Source organism: Clarias gariepinus, chromosome 26 (genome assembly GCF_024256425.1).
Source record: "Clarias gariepinus isolate MV-2021 ecotype Netherlands chromosome 26, CGAR_prim_01v2, whole genome shotgun sequence".
Classification (NCBI taxonomy): domain Eukaryota; kingdom Metazoa; phylum Chordata; class Actinopteri; order Siluriformes; family Clariidae; genus Clarias; species Clarias gariepinus.
In genome coordinates, this window is record NC_071125.1 from 17,551,391 (window position 1) to 17,578,861 (window position 27,471).

General features: G+C 38.1%; 1 protein-coding gene across 2 annotated transcripts in view; it reads right to left on the reverse strand.

Moving 5' to 3' along the window:
• Positions 1-534: 534 nt before the first annotated feature.
• dok6 (docking protein 6) overlaps positions 535-27,471 on the reverse strand; it is a 106,539-nt gene continuing 79,602 nt past the window's right edge. Inside the window, exons 5-8 of one of the 2 annotated variants that reach the window (XM_053488107.1) lie at positions 26,077-26,266; positions 24,149-24,287; positions 18,082-18,202; positions 535-686 (exon numbers count right to left, since the gene is read on the reverse strand). In XM_053488107.1, the coding sequence (XP_053344082.1) occupies positions 535-686; positions 18,082-18,202; positions 24,149-24,287; positions 26,077-26,266 (602 nt within the window). Of the gene's footprint in view, positions 687-18,077; positions 18,203-24,148; positions 24,288-26,076; positions 26,267-27,471 lie in introns of both variants that reach the window. The other variant, XM_053488108.1, reaches the window with a different exon arrangement.

Here is a 27,471-nt window from a genome sequence, read left to right on the forward strand (position 1 = left end):
CGTGCTTGGTGGGTTTCCTCTGGGTAATCTGGTTTCCTCCACCACTCGAAAGCCATGCTGATTAGTCTAGTTGGCATTCCCAAATTGCTCAAAGTGTGTGAATGAGTGTGTGTACCTTATGCCCTAAATCTCCTGCGATAGGCACACTGAATACAGGATGAAGCGGTATAGAACATAGAGAGAAAGGTCTAATGTGGATTTGTTGCCTTTTGAGAGTAATTCAACTACTGTATCCCAACTAACTATCTTAAAACTCATCTTATAGTCCACAAAATACAGTAATATGTTTAGAAAGGTGTTTCTAGGAGAAGGAAAAAAGGAAGGTGCAAAAAAATAGTTGTATATTGAGGCATCTGTTGCTGTACAGCAGTTACAAAACCTTTCTAGATTATATTAATTTCTACAAGTGATATTTATAGAACTATACATCTTTACTGTACTGTACATATCTACTGTTTCTCTAATTGTAAAATGTCTTTTCCCCTATCCCTTCTTCTTTTTATTTTTCTTCTTTCTTTTTCCTGTTAGAGTGTGTCAGTGCAGTATCGCAGAGCTGTAGTGCCCTTTATGTTCACTAGAGGGCGAGCCTGATCTCTCCTTCTCTCTCTTTTCCTCTTCCGTCTCTTCGGTCAGGAAACTTTGGAAAGTCTGAGCTCGAGGGATGAGGGTCGTCATCGGACTCACACCTAAGGGAAAAGCATAAGACAAATTTTAAGCGAAAGACAGCAAGCGAGTCAGACATACAGACCTGCAATCAGAAATGCAGGTCTCAGTCGGTGTCACGTTGATTTGTGAATTAAACATCATTCGTCTAGAACCAAAATATGTGATGGTTGGTGAGTGAATAACTCGTCCTGCATGTTCGCTCTACTGACTCTACACACCTCTGTCCTTAAAGACAGCTTTGTGTGTGTCCTAACACTCCTGTCACCTTGGAAATTGCTGTCAAGCAAGTTGCTGTGTGTGTGTGTGTGTGTGTGTGTGTGTGTGTGTGTGTGTGTGTGTGTGTGTATGCGTGTGTGTGTGTATTCTGGGCTCTCAGGTGCTTTGGGATTTGACCTGAGCAGAGAAGAATAAAGGAGCAGGAGGCACACACACACACGCACACACACTCACTCGCACACAGCTGGTTCAGTCTCCTATTTATACTGCCACTATATTTACTCCTTCATATCATGGCAGAACAGAGTATCTCAAAATCGCAATGCAACACCGCATTTGTCATGGCATAATGCGTCTTATCATGGCATTATTAATTTTTAATCCATTTATTTCCACTCTCCAGGGTCTCTACCTCTTTAAAGACAACAACAAAAACAACAACAACTACAAGAATGACAATATGTCTCAAACAGGAGATTGGAACAGATGTAGATTACGTTTAGCATGTTAATAGGGAAGGAGAAATCAAATTATTCAAGGTAGGCAAAGTCAAAAGGCTAGAACGTTGATACAAAAAAAAGAACGCATGATAAAGGCACTTACTTTAAGTCATTTTACACAACAATTAATTCCGACCGAGTAATCTGATCAGATGAGAAGCATTACACGAGTGATGATATAGAGCGTAACGTCACTGGGATGTGTAACAATACGCATCATTCCATATCAGAAGTGTTCTAACAATCGTTAATAACACTAACAGTCAGTCACCAGCATGAAAGTAGGTCGGTACGGTCCACAGAACTGGAGAGAGCAGCTGCCTGCCAAAACCCATAGTCAGCAAGAAAACATATCTGATAACGTTATTTCATCTTAAACAACACTTTCTTTCCTTAGTTACTGCTTTTAAGTTGTCCACAATTGCCTCTGAACAGTCTGTGTTTTTTTTGTTCACGGCTAATGTGAGCTACAATGCTAACTAGCTTACTAAATCCCAAATCTCTCTCTAACCAACAAGCACTACTTGGTGTGTGGAACAAGGGATTATATTCACTAGTGCACTGCCTTTAATTTAACACTACTTGGGATTCATCTCCAGAACCTGGAAGTTGGTCGATATTGTAAAGTCTTGTAAGTATTAAAGGACCGTCCACCACCTCCATTGTTTATTCTATTGTATTTGTTTATTCTATAGATTGTTTAATCTTTTGGCAACATACTGTAGTACTGGTTTAAAGAATTTTAAACTACTTTCACTCTTGGTAGTTAAAGAAACCGATGGTTGGACAGCTGATTGCATTACAAACTTTAGAGCTTGTCGTCCTGCATGGCTCTGCGTGGTTCAACTCCCTTTTGTGTGATACTGCTTAACATAGCGGATTATTGTGTTCAATTGTGTTTGATTAGTAATCAGAAGCCTGGATGCATGTCAAGGTGCATGTGTGGTAGAATGTGTATTTGTCAGTGCCAGTGTTTGTAGGCTGCGTTGTTTGTTTGCAGTTAGAGGCTTTTACACAACTATTACACCCCTGAAAGGGTTTACCACATGGGGTTGAGCGTTGGGGATTTCAAAAGACCTTAATGACTGGTCATACTCAACCTCCATGTTGATTCTGAGGGTCCCTCTCTGATGTTTGTCAGCTTGGCATTTCTTGACTTTGGCCACTTTTTTGTAAAAGTTGCTGAATGACATTTGGAGTTTTGTGTATGCTTAGCATTGACATAGAAAATGCCCTCAATCTGTTTGGCTAGAACTACAATATGTTCTTTGGAAACATCTTGTCCATTTATCTAGGAGTGGTGATCTAAGATTGGGCAGTTACCCCAAGTTTCTTCATAAAACTAGACCAGCCACTGGATGGGAATTGGGTGCGTCAAATGCTTATGACATCCTCTGATTTTCAAAAATAATGGAACACATGGTGGGTACCTCCAGGCAGTAAAATCACATGTATGCATTTAAAAAATCTGTCTATAATTCTCATAATGGTGGTGTTGCCTTGTGACTCAAGAAATCTTTTCACCTGGTGTTGTGATTTAGGTAGAATATAAGTTGTCCTGCTGGTCGACCTTTTGAAACTTTGGCTTTGGCACATGTGGTGCAGAAAGAATTGAAAAGTAAAATGTCCAGTTAGTCTGTGGATGGCCTGAGGATTGTGTAGAATGTGTCCAATTAGTGAGTGCTGCGGTATACATTTATTATATGTAGAGCATGATCTCAGGGTTTGATTAGGCAGCTCACAGACCATTTCCTGGTCAATGTTTCTGGCTATAGTGCCAGAAAACATCATAACATCAAGTTATGTTTCTTGCTGGGTTCTCTTAGGGTACCAAGGAAGATGCTAAAGAGACGGAATAGTTCTAAATGGAATAGTGAATCAACAATCACATTTTTTGTTATCTTGGGTGATACAAGAGGTAGATTGAAATCTGATTTCAAACAGCAACCATCAGCCCTGGTGTGGGTTAAGTTGTTTAGCTGTCTTGTTCTTGTTATGGTGCGTGAGGAGGGAAAAATAATATTTGGCCCATTTTAACCAATGAAGCTATTTTTCAAGTGGTTGTTTCAATACAAGCAGTTCACAATTCCTGATGTCACAATGTCTTTTGAGTGTGAACCCTTTATGTAATTTGGGCCTCTCTCCGAAATTCTGGCACATGATGGCTCTCACACCTGTGTTGGAGGCAATTGCTTCTACCACAAATGGCTTGGATAGATCGGGGTGTTCAAGGATTGGTGCTATGTTTTATGTCTGTTGGAGTGTTTGAAAAGCTTCTTTGACTGAATTGTTCCATGTGAGGCGCTTGACCCTGTTTTCCAACAAAAACATGAGTGGGTGAGAAATTTAGCTGAAACCTCGAATGAATCTCTTCTAGAAATTAGTGATGCCAAGGAAACATTGCAGATCCTTAACAGTCTTGGGAGTGGGCCATGTTCTGACTGCAGAGGCTGTGCCGTGATCCTCTGACACTCCCTCTGAGCTAATAATATACCCCAGGAAGGAAATCTATAGCATGTGAAACAAACAATCCTCACTTTACTGAAGAGCTGATTTCTAGAAGCCTATGTGGTTCTTACTGGACATCATGAACATGAGTTTTATAAGAGAGGCAGTATATAAAAATGTCACAGTGCAGATGACAATAAAGGATCTATAAGGCATGTCCCTCAAAGTCTTGCTGATCAGAACCTGGAAATCAGAGAGGGCACATATGGCATGATGATATTCATAGTGTCTAAAACTGTTTTCCACTCATGGACTTCTTTCACTCCAAGACCATATAATCAAGACCAGATTACAGTATATGTGCTTCCTTAGTGAAGCTTTGTAAAGTTCTTGGGCGGTAGCAGCTGTTCCATTGCTGAGGTGAACAGCATTAGTGGGTATTGGCATTTAAAAGTGATTTGGTTAATTCTACAGTAATTATTGCAGGGTCTAAGGCCACACACTTTTTCTCCACAAAGAAAAAGTCAGATGGAACAATATATCCTTGCTGGAGTGCTCCTTTTATGTATTCATCCATGGTTCCTTTTTTTCTGAGAGAGAGTGGGCAAATGTGATAATGAGATGGGGTTGAGGAATTCAGCCATACAGTCACAAGGTCAATGTGGTTATAGACCATTAGCTCTTGAAACATGAATGACGTCCTGGTATTCCTCGGGTATCGCTTGTTGTTTGGCATTCTGTGGCCTCTCAATAGTACTGGAAATGAGTGTTAACTGAGGTTTCATGAGACAACTCTGAGGGTAGTAGTGTGACCAGTGTTTGAGTTCTTTCTGAGCCCAGGAGATTTGTGAGTCATGCAAACTCATACATGGAAGTGGGTGGGTATACTGTATATCTTTAGCTCTGGGATTTCCAGCACATTCTTACCCTTTGAAGTCTCTATCTCGTCTGTACTCAACCAGATGCAATGGCAGATTTAAAAACAGCTGATCCAGATGAATGTCTAAATTGATCAGTGAGTCTAGTGCCATCTTCTTGTCTTTGCATGCCATATTTTAAAGGGTGTTTGAATTTAGCCTCTTATAAAAAGGCAGCCTTGATGGTGGGCTTTTTGCATCCATGTCTACGGCTATGGTGTCGGAACTTGAGAGCATATTCGGCCACTTTGAGGAGAACATTTTGAGATAATGGGTTTCTCCCTGGTTCATGGTCAAAAGTCCTTTGAAATATATGAAGAACTGATTTTAAGGTTAGAGTTGTTCAGTGTTGTTGTTGTTGCTTGGTTAAGTATGCTGTCACAAACAGTAGACTAAAGTATGCGCAGATGCAGTTTAGGATTAAACTCAACTCAACTCAACTCATCTTTATTTGTATAGCACTTTAACAACATGAATGCCCCAAAGTGCTTCACATAAATAATAAAATAACATTGTAATCTAAAAAAATAATGAATAATAATAATAATAATAATAATAATAATAATAATAAAATAAATAAAAATAAAATAATACAAAAATAAAAGATTATTTGTAATAAATTGTAAAACAATATGTAAAAACAACATGTCATGTTGGTTTAAATGCCAGGGAAAACATGTGAGTTTTAAGATGGGACTTAAACACCCTCAATGATGTGGCCTCACGAATGGTCAATGGTAAATCATTCCATAATTTGGGAGCCGCCACAGAGAACGCCCGATTGCCCCTGAGCTTGCATTTAGTCTTGGGTACCATTAGCAAACGTTTATCTGATGATCTGAGAGACCGGGGTGGGGCATAGGGCTGGAGCAGTTCTGAGAGGTAGGAAGGGGCAAGGCCATGTAAACATTTAAACGGAACCAAGAGAATTTTAAAATTAATTCGGTACTGTACCGGGAGCCAATGAAGAGAAGCCAGAACTGGAGAGATATGTTCTCTTTTACGCATAGACGTTAATAGTCGAGCAGCAGAGTTTTGGATCAGCTGTAGCCGATGTAATGCTGTCTGAGAAACCCCAAAATACAGAGCATTACAATAATCAATGCGAGGGTCAGATTAAAGGGTCAGATGACTTGCAAACATCAACAATGGGACTTGGCAGTAATTATAATATCTAAGGCAGAAAAACGTAAAAACAAAATAAATAAAAAATAGATAGAACAGTATGCCAAAACTGATAAATTCATGTCAAGTCCTTACATGCTTCCCAAACATGGAAAGTTTGGTTGGTGATGGCCATACGCCATTTGTAGGCTGCAGTGTGTGCTAGAAGAGTCTCTAACAAATTAGAGTGACTTTCTGACACAAAAGTCATGTGAAATATCTATCAGACTAAATAATGTAGGCCTAATAAAAATTTTTCTCAAAAATGATTTTTTTTAAAAATCATCTGAACGGCCAACCACAAAGAAAAATAATGAGTAGTCTTAGAAAAAAGAACGGAGTAAAAACACAATATAAGGTATTAAAAATATACATTTCCAATAGTCCTTTCACAAATCTTTAACTCGCCCTGTAAAGTGTATCCAATTGACTGCGCTTTCTCCTGTTTTCGTTATTTTTTGTTTTTTTAACCATAACTGGCATATTTTTGGTCTCCGTCAAACATACTGCAGCTTGATAGAATTTATTTCCCATCAGTGAACTCGATACATTCTTCTTTTGATTCGTCAGAAAGCCAGCAACTACCAAGCAGGAAAATCAATTGCTAAGATTACTTACAATTTTACTATTACTTTCTTAGAGTTTAGAAAATTGTCAAAAATTCCAGATTTGTTTGTTGAACAGATTGTCTCATCATTACTGTTGTCACCTCTAACAAGAGCAAAACACTTTGACAAAAGTGTCCATTTACGTAACTCTGGAGGTAGGTCAATACACACTCACACACTAATCAAAAGAAAATAGTCAGGATGACACACTTGGAAGCAATCAAGCTGATCGAAGCTTTTAGATGCTCTCAACAGCCGAATCAGGCCACAGTGTGTGTGTGTGTGTGTGTGTGTGTGTGTGTGTGTGTGTGTGAGAGAGAGAGAGACCAAGTTTTATGTGTTTCTGGGGACCAAATGTTGTAGAGTCATTCTACTTCTTCTTTTTTTTATTGCAATATGTCCCCTTGGTTACCAAAGTTAAGACATTTAATGTTATATAACCAATATTTAAGCTGCAGCAATATACACTAATCAGCCATAACATTTAAATCACTCACTCACTCACTCACTCATCCATTATACTGCTTTATCCTGTATTCAGGGTCACTGGGGCCTGGAGCCTATCCCAGGAGGCTTAGGGCATGAGGCGGGGTACACCCTGGACAAGGTGCGAGTCCATCGCAGGGCACACACACTCATTCACACACTACAGGCAATTTGGGAATGCCAAAAAGTTCTGCATATCTTTGGACTGTGGGAGGTAACCGGAGTACCCGGAGAAAACCCACCAAGCACGGGGAGACCATGCAAACTTCATACACACAGAGACGGGAATCGAGTCTGGCCAGAAATCGAACCTGGAAACATTTAAATCATTAATGTTAAATCCCACCTAAATTTTGGGTTCCCCATGTGTCAGTGAGGTAGCTCTGCCCCCTTCGGGGAATGGCTCTGCAGGGTCTCTGGGAGCGTGCTGTGGCATGTTGTCCAACAACAGGACATTGGCAGCGGAATGCTTTGGGACCTTAGTGGACTCGTTTGTCCGGTGAATCCCACTGGCGCTCAGTCAATGCCACGGATGTGGATGAGCCATGGGTGCCCATGATCCTGTCAGTTTACTTCCAAATAATTGGTTGTTGATCAATGTTAATAGGTTAATGTTATGGCATGAATACATTGCAGTATGTTTGTGTCCTTGTCAGCTGTCCAAGCTAAAAAGAATAACCACTTCTATCTCCTTTATCTTTATCTTAAACAAAACCCCCAAATCTTCCCAACAAGAAGCCAGCTGAGAGACAGAAATGAATGTTTTAAAGGACTTGTCAAACAATGCTCAGTCTACTTCATCTGTAGCGTGTGTGTTATTACCACAAAGAAGAACTGACATGTGTCTATGCTCTGAGAAAAGAACAAAGAACCTATTTACATCACATACAATGAAAGTCTGATAGGTTGGTGAATTGTGATAAATGAAACAACATAATGTGAATTCATGGCCACATCCATTATTCTATGACAATAAATATGATCAGAAGCTTATTGTAAATGAATTCCTGTTACTTGCCTAAAGGTTACATGTCATCAAACTCAAAGAACCAGAACCTATAACCATAAATACTTCCCAAAGCTATTACAGTGTAGAGCATAGCATTGTATTTGAGAAGTCTAACAAAAGGCTGTCTAACAAAGGCTTTGTACATGTTCATTAATTCTACCGCCTGAGGGGCCCAGCTTGATTGAAAAATATTTGAATGTGAAATCACATTGTGACATTTGAACTCGTGTTGATTTTCAAAATGTAGCAGCACCAGCACTAGCTTTATAAGAGTGACTTATACGGTCGGAAAACTAATTAAAAGTAAGATATTCATGAATAGGTGACATGGTGGCACAAAGGGTACTGATGTTGGCTCACAGCTTCAAAGTCTCCACTTTGATCCTTTATCACTTAGGTTACTGTCTGCGAGGAGCTTTATATTGTCATAGTGTGTGTGAGTGTGTGTGTGTGTGTGTGTGTGTGTGTGTGTGTAGATTTTCTGCAGGTTTTCTGCTTTCTTCATACATCCCAAAAACAGGTAGGTGGACTGCTTAATCTAATTTGCCCTTGGTGAACAGTGACTTTAGCTTCTACCAAAGTCATACACTTATACTTAAGTCTTACTTTCAAGTACATACTATAATGAGGTGAAAATAACAAATAAATGATAGCTAGATGGGCTGTATGAACAAAGTCTCTATCTATCTATCTATCTATCTATCTATCTATCTATCTATCTATCTATCTATCTATCTATCTAATGTATTCACATACATACAGTAGGTATAGAAAAGAATGACATTTTGTTGCTTTGCAGCATAAAATTAAGACAGACAGTTTTTGTTTATTCAGCTGTATTTACTCAGTGCAACTTTTAACATCCAAGTAAAAGATGCCACACCAACACGTCATAAAAAATGCAATCACTGATTTGGAAAAAAATAGCCCTCTCCTAAAAACCACTTATAAACTCAATCAGATGAAGCTAATCACCTTCTCAATGGCACACTAAGCTTTGCGCATCTTTTTTTTTCTTCTTTTTTTTTTTTTTGCAGAACTGTATGGTGACCATTTGTGAACCGCAGTCTTCAAGTTATTCTAAAGATTTTCAATGTGGTTAAGTCTAGACTTTGACTAGACCATGCAAGGACATTCACCTTTTTCTTCTTCAGCAATTGTGTGGTGAGTTTTGGACAGCTGTTTGATTTGTGGTCAAAAAATTCAATTTTAGTCTCATCTACTGTATCCATCTGTGTTTTTGCAAAACTCTTGAAAAATGGCATTTTTTCCCCATATAAGCCACATTTGTGAAGAATTTGTAATATTGTTGTCACATGCACACAATGACCACTCGTAGTCATACATTCCTGCAACTGCTTCAGAGTTGCTGTTGGCCTTTTGGTATCATTTCTGACCAGTTTCCTCCTGGATATTTCATCCAGTTAGGAACAACGTCCTGATCCAGGAATGGTCTGTGTTGTACCAAATACCATCCATTTTGTAATAATCAGTGTGCTTCTAGGCAGTGATAAAGCCTTTGAAGGTTTTTTTTGTATCCATCCACTGACTTATATATTATACACAACTTGAGATCTTTTAACATTGTCTTGCCACAAATCGTTGATTGTTTGCTTCAGTTGCACTACCACAGACTGAAATGCTCCAGCTTTTTATACTTAGATAATCAAAATGACTGTAGCTGATCACAGTTGAGAGTCAAACGACTTTGTGTCATTGAGAAGGCAATTAGCTTCAGTCATATTTAGGAGGGGACTGAGCCTTTTTTTTTTCTTCTTATTTTTCTGACATGTTAGTGTTATATCTTTCACTTGGATGTTAAAAGTTGCACTAAGGAAGTACTGCTTACTAGTTAAACAAAACTGTATATATCTTCTTTTCGGGCTGCAAAGCAACAAAATGTGATTATTTTAAAGGCTTTTTTCTATACTTACTGTGCATATGTACTGTATGAATGTGTTTTTCTATCAATGTCTCTTACTCACTCACTCATCGTATGTACTGTTTTATCCTGTATACAGGCATGTGGGGGCCTGGAGCCTATTACAGTAGACTTAGGGCATGAGGCGGGGTAAACCCTGGACCAATTCATCGCAGGTCACACACACATATACAGTGGTGTGAAAAACTATTTGCCCCCTTCCTGATTTCTTATTCTTTTGCATGTTTGTCACACTTAAATGTTTCGGCTCATCAAAAACCGTTAACTATTAGTCAAAGATAACATAATTGAACACAAAATGCAGTTTTTAAATGATGGTTTTTATTATTTAAAAATAACTTAACTGTGGTTTATCACACCTGAGTTCAATTTCTGTAGTCACCCCCAGGCCTGATTACTGCCACACCTGTTTCAATCAAGAAATCACTTAAATAGGAGCTACCTGACACAGAGAAGTAGACCAAAAGCACCTCAAAAGCTAGACATCATGCCAAGATCCAAAGAAATTCAGGAACAAATGAGAACAAAAGTAATTGAGATCTATCAGTCTGGTTATAAAGCCATTTCTAAAGCTTTGGGACTCCAGCGAACCACAGTGAGAGCCATTATCCACAAATGGCAAAAACATAGAACAGTGGTGAACCCTCCCAGAAGTGGCCGGCCGACCAAAATTACCCCAAGAGCGCAGAGACAACTCATCCGAGAGGCCACAAAAGACCCCAGGACAACATCTAAAGAACTGCAGGCCTCACTTGCCTCAATTAAGGTCAGTGTTCACGACTCCACCATAAGAAAGAGACTGGGCAAAAACGGCCTGCATGGCAGATTTCCAAGGCGCAAACCACTTTTAAGCAAAAAAAACATTAAGGCTTGTGTCAATTTTGCTAAAAAACATCTCAGTGATTGCCAGGACTTTTGGGAAAATACCTTGTGGACCGACGAGACAAAAGTTGAACTTTTTGGAAGGTGCATGTCCTGTTAGATCTGGCGTAAAATTAACACAGCATTTCAGAAAAAGAACATCATACCAACAGTAAAATATGGTGGTGGTAGTGTGATGGTCTGGGGTTGTTTTGCTGCTTCAGGACCTGGAAGGCTTGCTGTGATAGATGGAACCATAAATTCTACTGTCTACCAAAAAATCCTGAAGGAGAATGTCCGGCCATCTGTTCGTCAACTCAAGCTGAAGCGATCTTGGGTGCTGCAGCAGGACAATGACCCAAAACACACCAGCAAATCCACCTCTGAATGGCTGAAGAAAAACAAAATGAAGACTTTGGAGTGGCTTAGTCAAAGTCCTGACCTGAATCCTATTGAGATGTTGTGGCATGACCTTAAAAAGGCGGTTCATGCTAGAAAACCCTCAAATAAAGCTGAATTACAACAATTCTGCAAAGATGAGTGGGCCAAAATTCCTCCAGAGCACTGTAGAAGACTCGTTGCAAGTTATCGCAAACGCTTGATTGCAGTTATTGCTGCTAAGGGTGGCCCAACCAGTTATTAGGTTCAGGGGGCAATTACTTTTTTACACAGGGACTTGTAGGTTTGGATTTTTTTTCTCCCTAAATAATAAAAACCATCATTTAAAAACTGCATTTTGTGTTTACTTGTGTTATCTTTGACTAATAGTTAAATGTGTTTGATGATCAGAAACATTTTGTGTGACAAACATGCAAAAGAATAAGAAATCAGGAAGGGGGCAAATAGTTTTTCACACCACTGTATATATATATACACACACACTTTCACACACTACAGGCAATTTGGAGACACCAATTCGCCTAATCTGCAAATCTCTGGATTGTGGAAGGAAACCAGAGTACCCGGAGGAAACCCACCAAGCACACGGAGAGCATGCAAACTCCATGCACACAGAGATGGGAATCAAACCCAGACTCTGGAGGTGCAAGGTGACAGTCCTAACCACTAAGCCGCCGTGCTATCTATGTATCTATCTAAAAGTTTTGCATTTACGTGAATTAACCAAGACAGTCGGATTTCTGGCAGTGTCTGTAGGTAGACATGTCCTCAATATGTATTTATTTGTCTCTATGACAACATTGGGGGCAGTGTAGAACATTCTACACCTTTGTCAGAGCTTCTGTTATTTTCACGTTTTTATTTTAATTGTTTGCTATCACTCTATTTTAATCAATCTGTTATTGTTGTCGAAAGCAACTGAAGTAGCATTTTGAGAGATAGATCTGTCTTTATGTAACATAGGCTGTTTATTTTACATATTTTTCATTTGCATGTTTTGCAGTATGTTTTAATCAGTCTTTGCTTTTTATTTAGAACACAGTTAACATTTCACATGTGCTTTTGATCTTATATATATATCTTATATATATCTTGTTATTTTCTAAGAAGTATGCCGAGTGTTTAGTTGTAAGTCAAAAGCACATGTGAGATGTTATATTGTTCATTGCCGTTTACTGTAGGCTAAAAATACAGAGGTATTATTATAAGTTCATAGCACACATCCCCAAACCCCCACCCCGCGCCCCCACCCCGCGCCCCCACCCCGCTACTATAAAGCACTGGCATCCAGCCTTATGCTATAAGTGTTCCCAGAATAGGCTCCAGATCTATTGCAGCTCTCACCTGGATCAGTAAATTATGAATAATATTCATGTACATATTAGATAGTATACTGTACGTTAAATACATAATAAAAAAACCACTCTGGCTTAAACACAAAATGCAAGCATGGTTTAGATGTCTGCAATATTGAAGGAAATGTAACTTTATACAGCACTATTCAAGGCATGCATTGCAACAAATCCATTGAACAGCTTTTCACCACCACCATAGCAAAATACAAAATACAGCACTCCCATACATTCAATAGATGCAACATATGTCTGGTTAGTTGTTTATTTAAAAAAATTGTGCAGAGGACTATTCTGTCTTTAAGCGAAGCATAACTCTGTCCCATAAAAATCTAAAAAGAACCTGATATTAAAAAACTAGGAACATTCACTCCAGGCCAATATTACGCATCAAAATTTTTTCTAAAGTATATTAAAAATTACAAATGATGAATCACTTATTTATCAGATGTACCGCTAAATCCTGTATACAGGGTCAATGGGGCCTGGAGCCTATTCCAGGAAACTTAGGGCACGAGACGTGGTACACCCTAGACACACACAATTTGGAAACGATTGATATAGCCTAATCTGCATGTTCTTGGACTGCGGGAGGAAACCGGAGTACCCGGAGGAAACCCACCAAACACAGGGAGAGCATGCAAACTCCATGCACACGGAGATGGAAATCAAACCCGGACCCTGGAGGTGCGAGGCGACGGTGCTAATCACTAAACCACTGTGCCGCCATCATGTAGACGCTCTTAAAAATGATTTAAATATCTACTTTCATTCATTGTATTACATTATATGGAAGACTTTTTTTTTTTTTTTTTACTTCTTTACTTTTTATTGTTACCTACTCTCTATTTCAGTGATAAGGTCATACAGTCTACTCAATCATTATCCAAAAAAAAAAAAAAAAGAATAACATCCTGTTGAAGTTCTTGCTGAGGAGAATAAACAATCCGGATGAATGCTCACTAAGTCAATTGCTAACGGTTTGAAAACAGTTGATGGATGGAGCAGCATTTTGAAGGCATTTGGTTGAAGAAAAAAACAAAAACAAACAAAAAAACTAATTTCCTTTTCTTGAACTCACTGACTAAATGTTAAAACAAGTTTATCAGGGTTTAAAAAAAAAAAAAAAGGCAAGAGAAGGGAAATGGATATACAGTATAGTAAATCATTGTGAAGTAACATAATGTCTGCAGATTTGCATCACCTCATATTTATACATTCATCAAAATATAGCAGTCAAATGTGCCACCCAAAGGGCATCTGCGTTGCCAAGAGATATATTTTAGTACGATTTTTTTTAGAACATTGAAAACAGAGACATTTACTGCATTGCTCTCTCTCTCTCTCTCTCTCTCTCTCTCTCTCTCTCCTCCAACACAGAATTCATTTCTCCATTTTTAAATGCAAGTATATTCTGCCGAATTTGTATTTCTAAGGATAATAAATGAGTGGGATGAACACCCACTACATCAAACACTAATGCTTTGATAATACAAATGCCATGATGATGGATGAGCTGCGTTTTAAAGGCACTGCCTCATTAGAAAGACAAATTTCCATTTGGAAGAAAAAACAACAAAAAAAAAAAAACACTGACAAGATGTAGTCTTATTTTTTTTCTTATTACAAGTTATTTTTTTCACCTCAAGGTACAAATTATTTAAAAATTAGCATACCTTTTTGTGTAACATAACTGTGACATTTGAGTAATTATGTTAGTTTGCGGGTAACTGACCTCTTATCTCTTACACGAAAGAAAATCCATTTCAGAAGGGCCTGCATCAAGCAAAGACAACAAATAAGGAGACTGCTGAAATGACCAGAATAGGGTTGAGGATAGTGCTGTAACATCGACATCACCGAGGATATGTTTGTGGTCAGAAAACTAATCATGTAATGTAATGCGTAATGTGTTACTGTAGGTACGCCATTAAAAAAAAAAAATTACTCTGTTATTCAGACAATTTGATCTGTGAGCCAGACAGCAGTCATTCCCAATCCATTAGTGTGTGTGTGTGTGTGAAAGTCGTCCTAAAAGCCCTGCCCCCAATGACCCTCCCCACTCTGTTATTCCTGCTTTTATACCCCTATCTCACCCATGCGGTTTGACTATGCGAGGAACGACGCGCGGAAAGATTGAAACCTAATCACAGCTCCAAAACTCGAGGTGAATCATGATGAACCGTGCTAACGGCCACCGCGCGAAACCGCATAGGTGAGCTAGGGGTATTAGTAGTTATCCTAGAGTGATGGGTGTGTCAGGGGAAGAAGGGAGGCCATGCACCCATCATGGATAGTGTTATGATCTGGGGTTGCCTCAGTTGGTCAGGTCGAGGCTCAGCAACGTTATGGGGAAATGAAATGAAGTCAGCTGATGACCTGAATGTACTAATGGAGCAGGTTATCACATCTATGCATTTGTTCTTCCCTGATGGCATGGGAATATATTCCATAGGGTTTTAAATGTAAAAGAATGATGCTGACATGAGGAATGTTTTTCCTACATGAACTGGCAACCACATTGAGTCAAATGTTAGATTGAGGGCATTTGATTTTGGCCAGTGTATACTGTAACATCCCACAGCCAGGCAAAGAACATAGTAGCAAAACCGAGGAGATAAAGATTTTATTAGATATTTTTAGGCCTGACATTGGGGCTGTGGGATTCATCAAATTTTATTGTCAATTATGATTTTGGCTTCCAACAATTATGAAATCAAGAGAATCAAGATTAAATGATTACTGTGCCGCATTCCTTTTCACAATCATCTTCTTGTTTCATGTTAGAAATTCAGCACATTTATTACAGTGTGCTCGAAAAAAAAATTACTCTCAGCCAGACTGTGGCTCATATTTATTAAAATGTTTTAATAGATTTTTTTTCAGTTACATTTTATTTATTTATTTATTTATTTTATATTAAGAAAAAGCCACTGGTAAAAAGACAACACTTTTTTAAAAAGGTCAATAATTTCCTGATTTTCAATTTCAATTTTGTTTTTCATGATTATGATTTATTTTTTTTTTTTTATTTAATTAAGCAGCCCTTCCTAACAAAACGATAAATAGAGAATGATAATAAAAATTTGACCTACTGTATGGTAACCTAAAATAGGACAAACACTAAACTACAACTGTACTGTAGGTCAAAGTTTAAACACTCCTTGATTGACACATTTTAATGACTTCTCCAGGACAATTTTTTCAAGACATGATAAAAAAAAAGTTTTTGTTCCACTCAAGAAAAAAAAAAAAGGGAAACAAGTGATCATCACTGCATGAGACCATTATGAACATGCACCTTGTGTAGAGGAAACAGCTGGTACTGTATGACGTCTCATCCTTTGAAAATGGATGTTCCCATTTACTGTGTATCATTAGAGATGTTTAGGTTAAATTTTTTTTTGTTCAGACACTAACTATTAAAACGTTGAATGATTCCTTTCCATCTGGTCTAATAGTGGTGACCTGGACAGATTAAGTTGTTCTAGTTATCAAGCACATAGATATACTGTAATTCCTTTATTCCTTACTTTGAAGAGCAAGTAATTTAAAACTACAGTACAGTGAAATTAACTGATCTTCATTGTGAACACACAGTACAGTGCCAGTCAAACGTTTGGACACAAGTTTGGATTTATTGCAAAGTTAGTGACTGACAGTAACCAAGGGGTGGAGGGGGGTGGTGATGTGGTTTGTACTATGTAGGCAAAAGTTGCGCAGAATAAACCATAGAAAGTTACATGATGTACTTTTATTTCTACAGTACTTATTCTGCTTTGCAAGTTTTCCGCAGGACAAGCAAAGATTTTTAACAAAATTTGACTTTTATACACACACACACACACACACACACACACACACACGCCTGCGCCTGCGCACACAAACGGATGTCCGGATTTATTTTTAAAGGTAAAGTGCAGATTAATTTGTTTTATTTTTACTTTATATTTTGTGTTAATTATTTTTATGTATTCATTTTTTGGGGCTGTGGAATGAATAATTTGAGTTTCCATTCTTTCTTATGGGAAAATTCGATTTAGTTTACGAGTGTTGTGAAATACTAGTCTGCTTCTGGAACGAATTATGCTCGTAATCCAAGGTTCCACTGTATTAGGTAAATTTTGGGTATCCACAGTTGAATCTTAAATAGCATTAAATGGAAATGGTCCCTTGTTCCACACATCAAGTAGTGTCCGTGATCAGGGTATAGAGAGGAATCTGAAATTCAGCCTTGTATCTAGCATGAGCCATAAACATGGACTGTTCAGAGGTGATTCGGAACGATTTAGTAACAATTACTAAAGTGTTTTCCTCCTGAAAGTGCTTTTGTGACTGGTTTTAAATGTGCATTTTAAACTGAAGTTGTATTTCTGCTGTTAGTGTACTGAATGATCGCTATAACAATCAAGCAGAGTGATTTATATGGGTAAATGTTCCAGTGCTGTTATGTTCTATATCATGACTCGTGGAATGCTTTTCCAATTAGATCACACGGTTGGAACAAACTATTGCATAATAATGCACTCATCGCGCTGTCACCTGATTGGTTGATTGGGTAATTGCATGGATGTGAGATGTTTTAGTCATTGTAGCCTTTAATTTCTTTAATCAAAACACTATCTAATGTTTTTTTTTATTTAACCTCCTAATAATACAAACATCAAAGAAACTAAGCTGCAGCTTCTTTTTCTACACTTAGATATTTGAATTGAGTTGAACATTGTACTGATTTCCTTTGACATATTTTCTTATTTCTGTGTTCCAGTGCTTTCATTGAAATATCTTTTGTTTACCATCTAATAGTGCCAATGCCGATAAGTTCCACTCAGTTTGGTCCACCCAAAAAAAAAAAAAAACATGAGAGAGTGGCTTAAACATTGGACAAACAGCATCACATACTATGTACAGTCCTGTAGTTCACCATGCTCACCATGTTTCACTTACATATAGTATCTTGATGCAATAAATCATGCAACCTGCACGTATTGGCACAGTGCTTTATGCACAAACACTCAAGTGATCATTATTAAAACCCCAAATGGTGGTTTAAAAAAAATAACTATTTTCAAAAATCCTATGACGTTTCTATACCTTTCTGATATGTAATACTTTTCATGACACTTTCAGGTGAAATCATGCCATGATTTCTAAATTCCATAATTTTTCCAGGCTTTTGATGACAATACAAAACCAGGTAAGTGCTGCATTGCAAATGTTATGTAAAACAGAAAGAGATGTATAGCTTCATTCCACATGTGATCCAAATATAATAACTATGAAAAAAACAATTGTTCTACTGTGTTAACGATTTCTGCAAACAATACATAGAATTCTCAAAGAAAAAGATCTATAATGTATATTCATCCCCTATAAACTTGTGTAGGGAAAAGCTATTTTATTTTTTAAAACTGTAATAAATTGTATAACCATACGTTATGCATATGCCCCCCCCCCCCGTATTTAAACCTCCTGATAAAGGAATAATGTTGATAATATAATGTACAACGCACCTGTTGTCTTATCTTGATAACTGTAAATGTCTCCCATGCTGTTCTGACGTGTGATGTGATGCCAGTAAGCGCTCCGTGGCAGAGATATCGACTTGGTTAATGTGTTCTCGCTTGAAAAGGTCTGAAAAGAGCAAAACAAACAGAAGAAGCCTTAACAAGATTGAACAAAACCTTGTCGATTAAACAACATTTGAACTTTTATTTGAACTTTTATTCATTTTCATTTTACAATAACACAGAACATGACAAATACTATAGAAGATACTATTTATTATTATCAAGCTTTTTTATTATTATTATTATTAGTAGTAGTATTATTATTATTAATAATAATAATAATAATAATAATAATAATAATAATAGTATTATGAATAAAACATGTGTGGAGGTCTGGGGAAATCCATCAGATTTTCCCTGATTAACCTTTCGCTAATATGAAAGGGATTGTTTTATAATAATAATAATAATAATAATAAAAAGTTAAACATAGGCAGGCGTAAATTCAATCATTCTGTTCAAAGATGTCTTAAACCTTCGAGCTAAGTGTGGTTTTCTCACGCTACCAATGTCACACATTAATCTAGTAATTGGATAGTTACGGTCTGTTAAATGTTCAACGGGCACAAGGCTTCATTAATATCCCATACCACTTACACTGTGTAAGGTCTGGAACAGGTGTGTACACTGGATTTATCAATTCTATTTGATTTTTTTATTCTATACAATTTGTGATATCTCATACAAAGCGTAAGCCAATCTACAAGGGTGAGGTAAAGGTTTCTTAAAAAGAATCATTACTGGTGATGAGACATGGATTCATCACTACGAGCCTGAGACTAAACAGCAGAGTAGGGAACGGAAACATCCTTAATCACAGACCAAGATAAAGTACAAAAGTCAACCATCAGCTGGAAAATTGATGCTTCCAGTTTTCTGTGATTCTCAAGGGGCAGTATTGGAACATTATCAGGAAAAAGGTTCAACAATCACCAATGCTCGTTATATTGAGAGATTTATTAAAGAGCGCAAGCTTAAACTTGGGATTAAACTCGGTGCACTGCTTTCGACAGGCGTTGTGATCCCACAATGCACGTCCGCATACTTCTGTCGACACTCTGCTAAAACTTTGTTTTAAAGTGTTAAAGAATCCTCCCTATAGTTCCAACCTCGTTTTGTTGGACTTTGGTCCCCTATAAGCAGCCCTATGAGGATGAAGATTCGCTTCTGATGAAGAAGTGAAGACAACAGGGCATTTAACTAAAAAAAAGGCTTAAAACATTTTTTAAGAGGGAATGATTTTAAAAGAAAATTGATGTATTTACTGTATCTTTTCTTTTTTTAAAGCTTATTAAAATAAATCTTACAGCCAAAGTGCGGATAATTTTGACTCATAACATTAAAAGTAAAAAAAGAGATTGATATGTTTTTTTAAAGGAATTTATCAGTTCTAGAGAATTTAACATTAAATCAACTTGTAATGTCGTGGGTATTGTGGCAGGCAAACCCACAGACAACTGCTCCACGGGTTTCCAGTAAGGCAGGCCCACGGCCACCTTCACGTGCAGTTGCTAGGCAACGCCACCATTATGGCAATCAGGGGGATGCACGACACCTGGAAGGATGTCTATATAGGCCCCCAACACATGGCAACAGACTGCAGACTTTTTGGTAGCACCAGGTCTACGAGCATTGCTCTGGTATAGGCAGAAGAAAAGAAAAGAAGAGAGAAGAGAAGGAAAGAAAAGAAAAGAGAAGAGAAGAGAAAACTGAAAAGAGAAAAAAAAGAAAAAAGGGAAAAAAAGAAAAGAAAAGAAAGAAAAGAAAAGAAAAAAAAAGAAAAAAAGAAAAGAAAAGAAAAAAAAAGAAAAAAGTGAAAAGAAAAGTAAAAAGAAAAGAGAAAAGTAAAAAAAGAAAAAGTGAAGAAAAAAAAGAAAAGAAAAGAAAAAAAAGAAAAGAAAAAGTGAAAAGAAAAGAGAAAACTGAAAAGAAAAGTGAAGAGAAAACTGAAAAGAAAAAAAAAAGAAAAAAGTGAAAAAAAGAAAAGAAAAGAAAAAAAAGAAAAGAAAAGAAAAGAAAAAAAAAGAAAAAAAGTGAAAAGAAAAGTAAAAAGAAAAGAGAAAAGTAAAAAAAGAAAAAGAAAAGAAAAGTAAAGAAAAAAGAAAAAAAGTGAAGTAAAATAAAAAGAAAAGAAGATAATAGTGAAAAAAGAGAAAAGTTAAAGGACTAACCCTGTCTTGAGGGAACAGGGGCGTCTTGGTTGTGTTCATGTTGGATGTTTGTCTTTTGTTTTCGTAGTGATCTTGCGTTCAATTAATAAACCCACGTTATCTCCGAACGGAAAAGCCTCCTGAAAGTGTCCACAATCACTCGCACAGCTCACACACACAGCCTCCCCTCGGACGCCCTGCATCGGGGCTCTGTATACAACACCCAGGATCGTTAGCCTCATCACCACATGCCCTCCCTCAACATTATAACACGACTGACAAAAAAGATACTGTAGATTACAACACATAACTGTTTAAATCGTACAGCTCACATACAGTACTAGGGGCAATCTGGAAACACCAATACGATTACAACTTCTGTCTTTAGATTGTAGTTGGAAGTGTATGGCATTACATATATATATATATATATATATATATAAAATGCAGCCCCATTATTTACTTGTTTTTGCTTACAGGCAGGTCTTGTTGTGTCTAGGTGCAGTATCGGGGACTGAGACGGACCAGCGAAAAGAGAGGAGACATCAACAATTGTCCCCGCCTCTAAACTCTCAAAACTCAACTCGATGCTAAGCGCATGTTGAACAGAGTTTTAAGACATATGCCAACTTTTTCAAACACAACTTTTGATATTAATGTAATTCCATAAATCCTACACAATTCGTATAACATCCAAACTCCACACACACACACAGATCAGAGCTGAGATTGTAATCCTCGTCCCTAGAAGTGCTAACTGCTAATCCACTGTGACTGCTGGACTTAATCCTATTTAAATATAATAAGATACAATCATTCGAAAATGTCTGCGTCTGTACGGAATATTTAAATGCAGGTTTTTCTTCCTGTAACAGGAAGCCAAGGTGACACCAGGTAGAAGGACTTTTCCTCACTTACACGACTGTCAATAGCATTCACGTTATACCACAAGCTAAACAAACCTGACAGTAGCTTAAAGAACTAGCTAAGCAGCAAAGATATTGACAGGAACCTTGTGCTTGCTCATACTGATGGAGAAACCTTGTCTTTGAACTGTAAAGACAGAATCGATAGAAACACTTCTCCAAGAAGTACCTGTCACGTAACCATGACCTCGCACACCTTAATGCCTCTTCAGAACGAAATTAACTCCATCTGTTTTGGTTTCTCAAGCAAGCGATGATGGGAAACGTGACCAGCTTGCAGGATGATGCACAGTAAAAGCATACCGACAAAAACAACATTTTACTGCTAACAAGCTACGGCTGCAGGTAATGAGTTCCTGATGTAGAGCAAGAACTGAACTGTGGACAGAACATATACGATCTTGGGAAGCATTAATTGGCCAATTACCGAATGTTCCCTAGACGTGAATCATCATTCGCCTTAAAGTGATAAACTATAAACTTTATCCATCCATACACCCATCTGGGAACCTCTGTAGTCCATCTCGTGCCCGTGGAGGCCAATGGTGGGTAGTGTATTTATTCCCATTTTATACTAACTATATAATAAAAATAGAAATATAAAAACTATTTGTATAGTACAGAATAGCATCGCTAGCTCAAAGGGAAGCTCTGGATCGATTTCCAGGGGACATTCAACGTATAAAAGTCACCCTATACTGTATATTGTGAAACATTTCCAAATTGGACCGTTGGAAGAGTTTTTTCCCAGGCTACTACAACGGTCATTTCCAGTTTGTAAAGTGTTCCAAGATTAGCCCCTCAACCTAGAACCCCTTGCCTAGACAGACCCCAAATAAACCCTATTTCTACCCAATAGTGTAGTCTAAAATCTGTCGCAAAACCTTAAACACATTATCACTTTACATGATGTGAGCAGAGCAGACTTTGGAGTGTGTAAGAGTGTGCTGAAGACTTTGCACATTGAAACGCTGCATGTATTATCCAAGTAGTGTACAGCAGGGGGGTTATGCATGACAGTGTTAAGGGTTTTCTCCTCATTTAACATGGTTCATTTTACTCATGCACTAATTACCATGACTTCGGCATCAGCACTGAGCCTCATGCATCTTTTTAAGTCAGTTAATGTACATCCTTACACAGAACAGCATAAAATTAATCGCCAGCATTTAGCATGCATCACCAGCATGTGTACTAGTACAGGTATTGGGCAACAGTCTGAAAATGTGTACTTGTACAAAGAGTCTAATACCAACATCTAATATGATATGGCACGATGGATGTGGCTTCATCAGCAACTTCATTAGTTAATACACACCTCCATCAGAACCGTCTTAATTTATTCTAGCATAGGTTTCTTCCATATCTACATTACAACATCATGCAGTTGCCACAGATTTGTTAGCTGTCCACCATCTCCCAAAGGTGCTCTACTGGATTGAGATCGAAGAAGAAACTAGCTTGAAATGATTTTAGCTTTGTGACATGGCATGTTAGCTGGCTGAGTGTAGTCATCAGAAGATGGGCACTCTGTAGTCTCAAATGGTTAGACATGGGCAACAAGCCTGAGGGTTAGTCCACATGAAGCCGGTGAGTTCCCTATCCGATATTTTTTTTCCCCTTGTTTTAAAAAATAATTGCGTAAAAACGGCGTCGTCTCAAGAAATATCTGCGTACACACGAAACCACTGAAAACGATATAGTATATATGCCAAACCAGTATGGGGCGCTGTAATTCTGCCATAGAGATACAATATACATGAAAAAGGAGACTTTGAGCATGCGCATAACCTTGCGCGCTGTATACGAACCAAGATTGTGTTGTCCATTATCGCTTGTTGCTCATAACAGTTGCATAGAAGCAATAGATTTTGCTGTAATAAAGCTAGTAGGCTTTGTAGCAACACGAACACAATCATGTAGCTCGCCATTATTGTTGTTACTGTTACGTGTCACGCAGCCGACACGTGATGTGATGACATCATCGTTTCACAAAATATACGGATTGGCCGTACACATGAAGACGCAAGGGTGTCGTTTTCAGATTTACCCACTTTGGGACCCGGTTTCAAAAAATAGCGGTTTCAGTCTCCTAAAACGCCGGATCCGTGTGGACGAAACGGCAATACGATAAAAAATGTATACGTATACAGCGAAACGCGTCTCCGTGTGGACAGGCCTTGAACTGGCAAGGTGGATACCAAATTCCTGACCCTACCATGCAAATGTCACAGCAGAAATCAGGCCTCACCAGAGCAGGCAAGCTTCCAACCTTCTATTGTCCAATTATGATGAGTCTACAGTATGTGAACTGCAGTCTCAGTTTCCTGTTTGTAGCTGACAGGAGTGGCTCAAGACACGTTAAGGTCTCCCGCTGTGATTCAAGGTTCCACATGTTGTGTGTTCAGAGATGCTCTTCGGCATACCTCTGTTGTAATGATATATTATTTGAGTTACTGTTGCCTTTTTCGAGACAGCTCGATCCAGTCTGGCTACGCTCCTCTGACCTCTGGCATCAACAATGCATTTTCATCCAGAGAACTGCAGCTCACTGAGTATTTCTTTTTTTTAAGACCATTCTCTTTAAACCCTAGAGATGGTTGTGCGTTAAAATCCAAGTAGATCAGCAGTTTCAGAAATACTTAGACCAGCCTGTCTGGCACCAAACAAACATGCCACGTTCAAAGTCACTTCACAAAGTCAAATCACCTTCCTTTTCCTTTCTGAAGTTCGGGTTAAACTTCAACAGATGCTAAATGCATTGAGCAGCTGCCATGTGATTGGATGATTAGATATTTGTGATATCACGTAATTAAAAAAATATATGTTTTCTTGCTTTTAGACAGTAGAAAAAGAATAGTCTCAACACATCCCTAACTGTTAGTTTCTAATGTCTGACAAAATAGTTGAATGGAAGGAAAAAATACAATTAACCTGTGACTTTTTCTCAAATTCCTGCATCATGCGTTCGTGTTGTTCCGCGATGGACAGTGTGGCGGAGTGAACTCGCTGGTAGATCACTTCTCCTTCCCTTGTCTGGAATGTGAACAATCCTTCTCCTGTATCACACATTCTGTAACACACACACACACACACACACACACACACATATGTCTTACTATACTTGGGCATATTTTACACTGAAATATTTATGTATGGCAGCTAATTTATACCGTGCATAAACCTTACTCTAACCTCAACATGATGAAAATCAGACTTTAATAAAAATATATATATATATATGTATGTTGAAATTAATTCTGCTGTTTCTGTGAAAAAAAAAAAAGAACCAAAAGGAAAGGTCCTCGGGGGGACCAGCCAAATGTTCCCACGAAGCCAAAACTGTCCTTGATAATGATATTCCAAATTTACCCCGGTTTTATTCCCCCTGTTCTGTCCCAGGTCACCTCTTTAGAGTTTAAATGCCCCATTATCTAAAAGCACCTTTATAATTTCATTAAAAAAGCTAAAATCCATTAAACTCATTTCGTCCTTGAAACAAAAGTGACTTTTCCAGCTTTATTTTTATACACTGTCTGAAAAAAGGAAAAAAAAAAGTCAGAAGGGTCAAATTATTGTGCTGCATCATGCAAAGAAAACAACAAAGGAGATTTGAAATAGCTGAAATTGGGTTAAGGACCCTTCAACAAAGTATCAAAATCTGGAAGGAGAGTGCCATACTGTCAACTTTGTCAAAGAAATATGGCTACTGTATGTTTAATAGTGAAAGTAAGATCATTTCCCTATGCACACTTAATGTCACAGGATTGGACCTAAACAGATGTGTGTCCATAAGGAAACCAGCCTGATCAGGAAAAAGGCTTGAATTTGCTATGAAGTTTAAAAACTGGTCTTTAAAGCAATAGAAAAAAGTCATGTGGTCTGATGAGTTTAGACTGACCCTTTCCGCGCGTGTGACGCACGTGTTTGGGTAAGAAGGAAAGTACGTGAAGCACTTCACCCATCATGCCTAGTGCCTACTGTACAAGCCACTGGAGCACCACCATGATCTGGGGTTGCTCAGGTCTCAGGTCTAGGCTCAGCAACGTTGCTAAGTCAGCTGATGAGCTGAATGTACTGAATGACCAGGTTATCCCAACTGTGGAGGTTTTCTTCCTTGATCGATCAGCCATACTGTATTCCAGGACTCAAACTCAGAAACAGAATTTTCTGGGAGCATGAGGAACCATCTTCTCTACAGCTCTCAACTGGACACAACATTGTGTGCTATAACAATTAATAAGAAGCAGGGGTCGTCCAATGGTTAAGGTGTTGAATTACGGAAGGTTCTAGGTTCGAACCTCATCACCACCAAGTTGCTAATGTGGGGTCCTTGAGCAAGGCCCTTAACTCTCAATTGCTCTTATGTCAAATGCAGTAAATGTAGATGCAGTAAATGATAATGGTGATTGAATATAAGCTTAGACTGTCTGACTGTTTTTGGCCAGGCGGTGTACAGTACTGTACGTTGTGTGCTGATCAACACTAACATGAAGAGAAACTGCTTCTGGCTTTGCAATGTGCATTTTTGTCCTCTATTTTTATAGGTAACAACGTGTCAGACAGAACATCCACAAGTCTCTCTGAGACACTGAAGTGAGCCGCGTCTCACAGATTAAGACAAGCAGGGAAGGATTTTAACGACTTGAGGCTTTAAGCGTCCACTCTTATTAGCCTTCCGGCTCTAAACCATGACACCAATAAATAAATAAATAAATAAATATAAGGTGAACACAATTACTGTAATAGACAACTTAAGATATCTTTTCTAGACCTGGCACAAAATTGATACTTTTATATTCTAGATTTAATAATAAAATACAAAAAATATTCATGTAGAATGGAGAAACGAAAACATTTACCTTCCAGACTCGAAAGTAAAGCATGTGGAGTCGCGTCCGTACCGTCGCAGTGAACTCAGAGGCCACATGACCAGTTTAACTCTGGCGTTATGGACGTCCCACAGGTAAATGTTCTCCTGCGTGATCTGCATCGTGCACTCGCCATAAATGTCCAGATTGGGTGTGGGCATCAGATACACGTTAAACCTCTCTGGAGACAAACAATCATAAACAATATCATCTCTCAAAAAAGAATCGATGATATTAAAATATTAAACATACTGTATAGCAACATCAGTGAGTATTAACTGAAGGCCAAATAAAGAAGATCGGATTATTATTGACGTAAAGACAGAAGCAAGGAAAAAAAAAAACAGTGTTGACACCAGCAACCCACTCAAACCTTATTATCATTATTATTTTCCTGTTATGCCATTTTCCACTCTTGAATTATTCTAGCATGTATCTGAGTCATGGCCATGAAGGCCAACCAACTGTTGCCATGGGAAATGAAAACTGGACTTTAGCAAGCCATATCAATTTGTTCCAAATAGACTAGCGCGTAACCCAAATGACTCATCACTAATTACTGCAAATGCGTTTCCTTTTCCAAGGGAAAAGCGCTGTGACGTTGCTGTTTTGCTCAAATTAAACCTGATATAATAATGAAACATTCTCCTGTAGAATGCAGAATATGTTTCACAGCACTAAAATTACTTATGAAATCTAATCAATATCTTCCTGTCTTAAAAAAAAATTATGTATGAAAGGAGAGAAAAAGAGAAAATCGCACATTAATGCTATCACAAATTATTGCTCCTATGGGTTGTGTAAACTGTTGTACTGATATTTTCATTTATTTCACACTACATTACCTGGATACCTACTGGACACACATGCACGAGAAGATGCAAGATGCTGACAGATTTTTACTGGGTTAGAAATAAGGCCGTACGCATATCTACTGTAGTTACAGATCAGCACAGCGGAGCAGTGCACCAAATTTCAGCTTGATCAGAGATACAGTACAGCTAATAAGTGACAGTTCACGGGATTAAACACTGCCCTCTATACTGTATGCGGCCGTGCATGAATATCTGCATCCTCAGACGATTTGCATTAACGCTGTCTAAGTAAATTAGGCTTTATTGGTATGTGGAACCCATGTTATTTGCAATATGCCTTATTAAGGGTTAACACAAGTTTTTTACATTATTAAGCAAGTTAGTTCAAAGGGGTTGCATCAGGAACGGCATCCGGCGTAAAAACCTGTGCCAAGTTGTTGCGCGGATCAGGTGGTCCACTGTGGCGACCCCTTGACGGGAGCAGCCGAAAGACAAACCACAACAACTTCCCCATCAAAACAAAATCAAATAAACATAAATAGTGAAACTGATTGAGACTCTGAGATGAAGT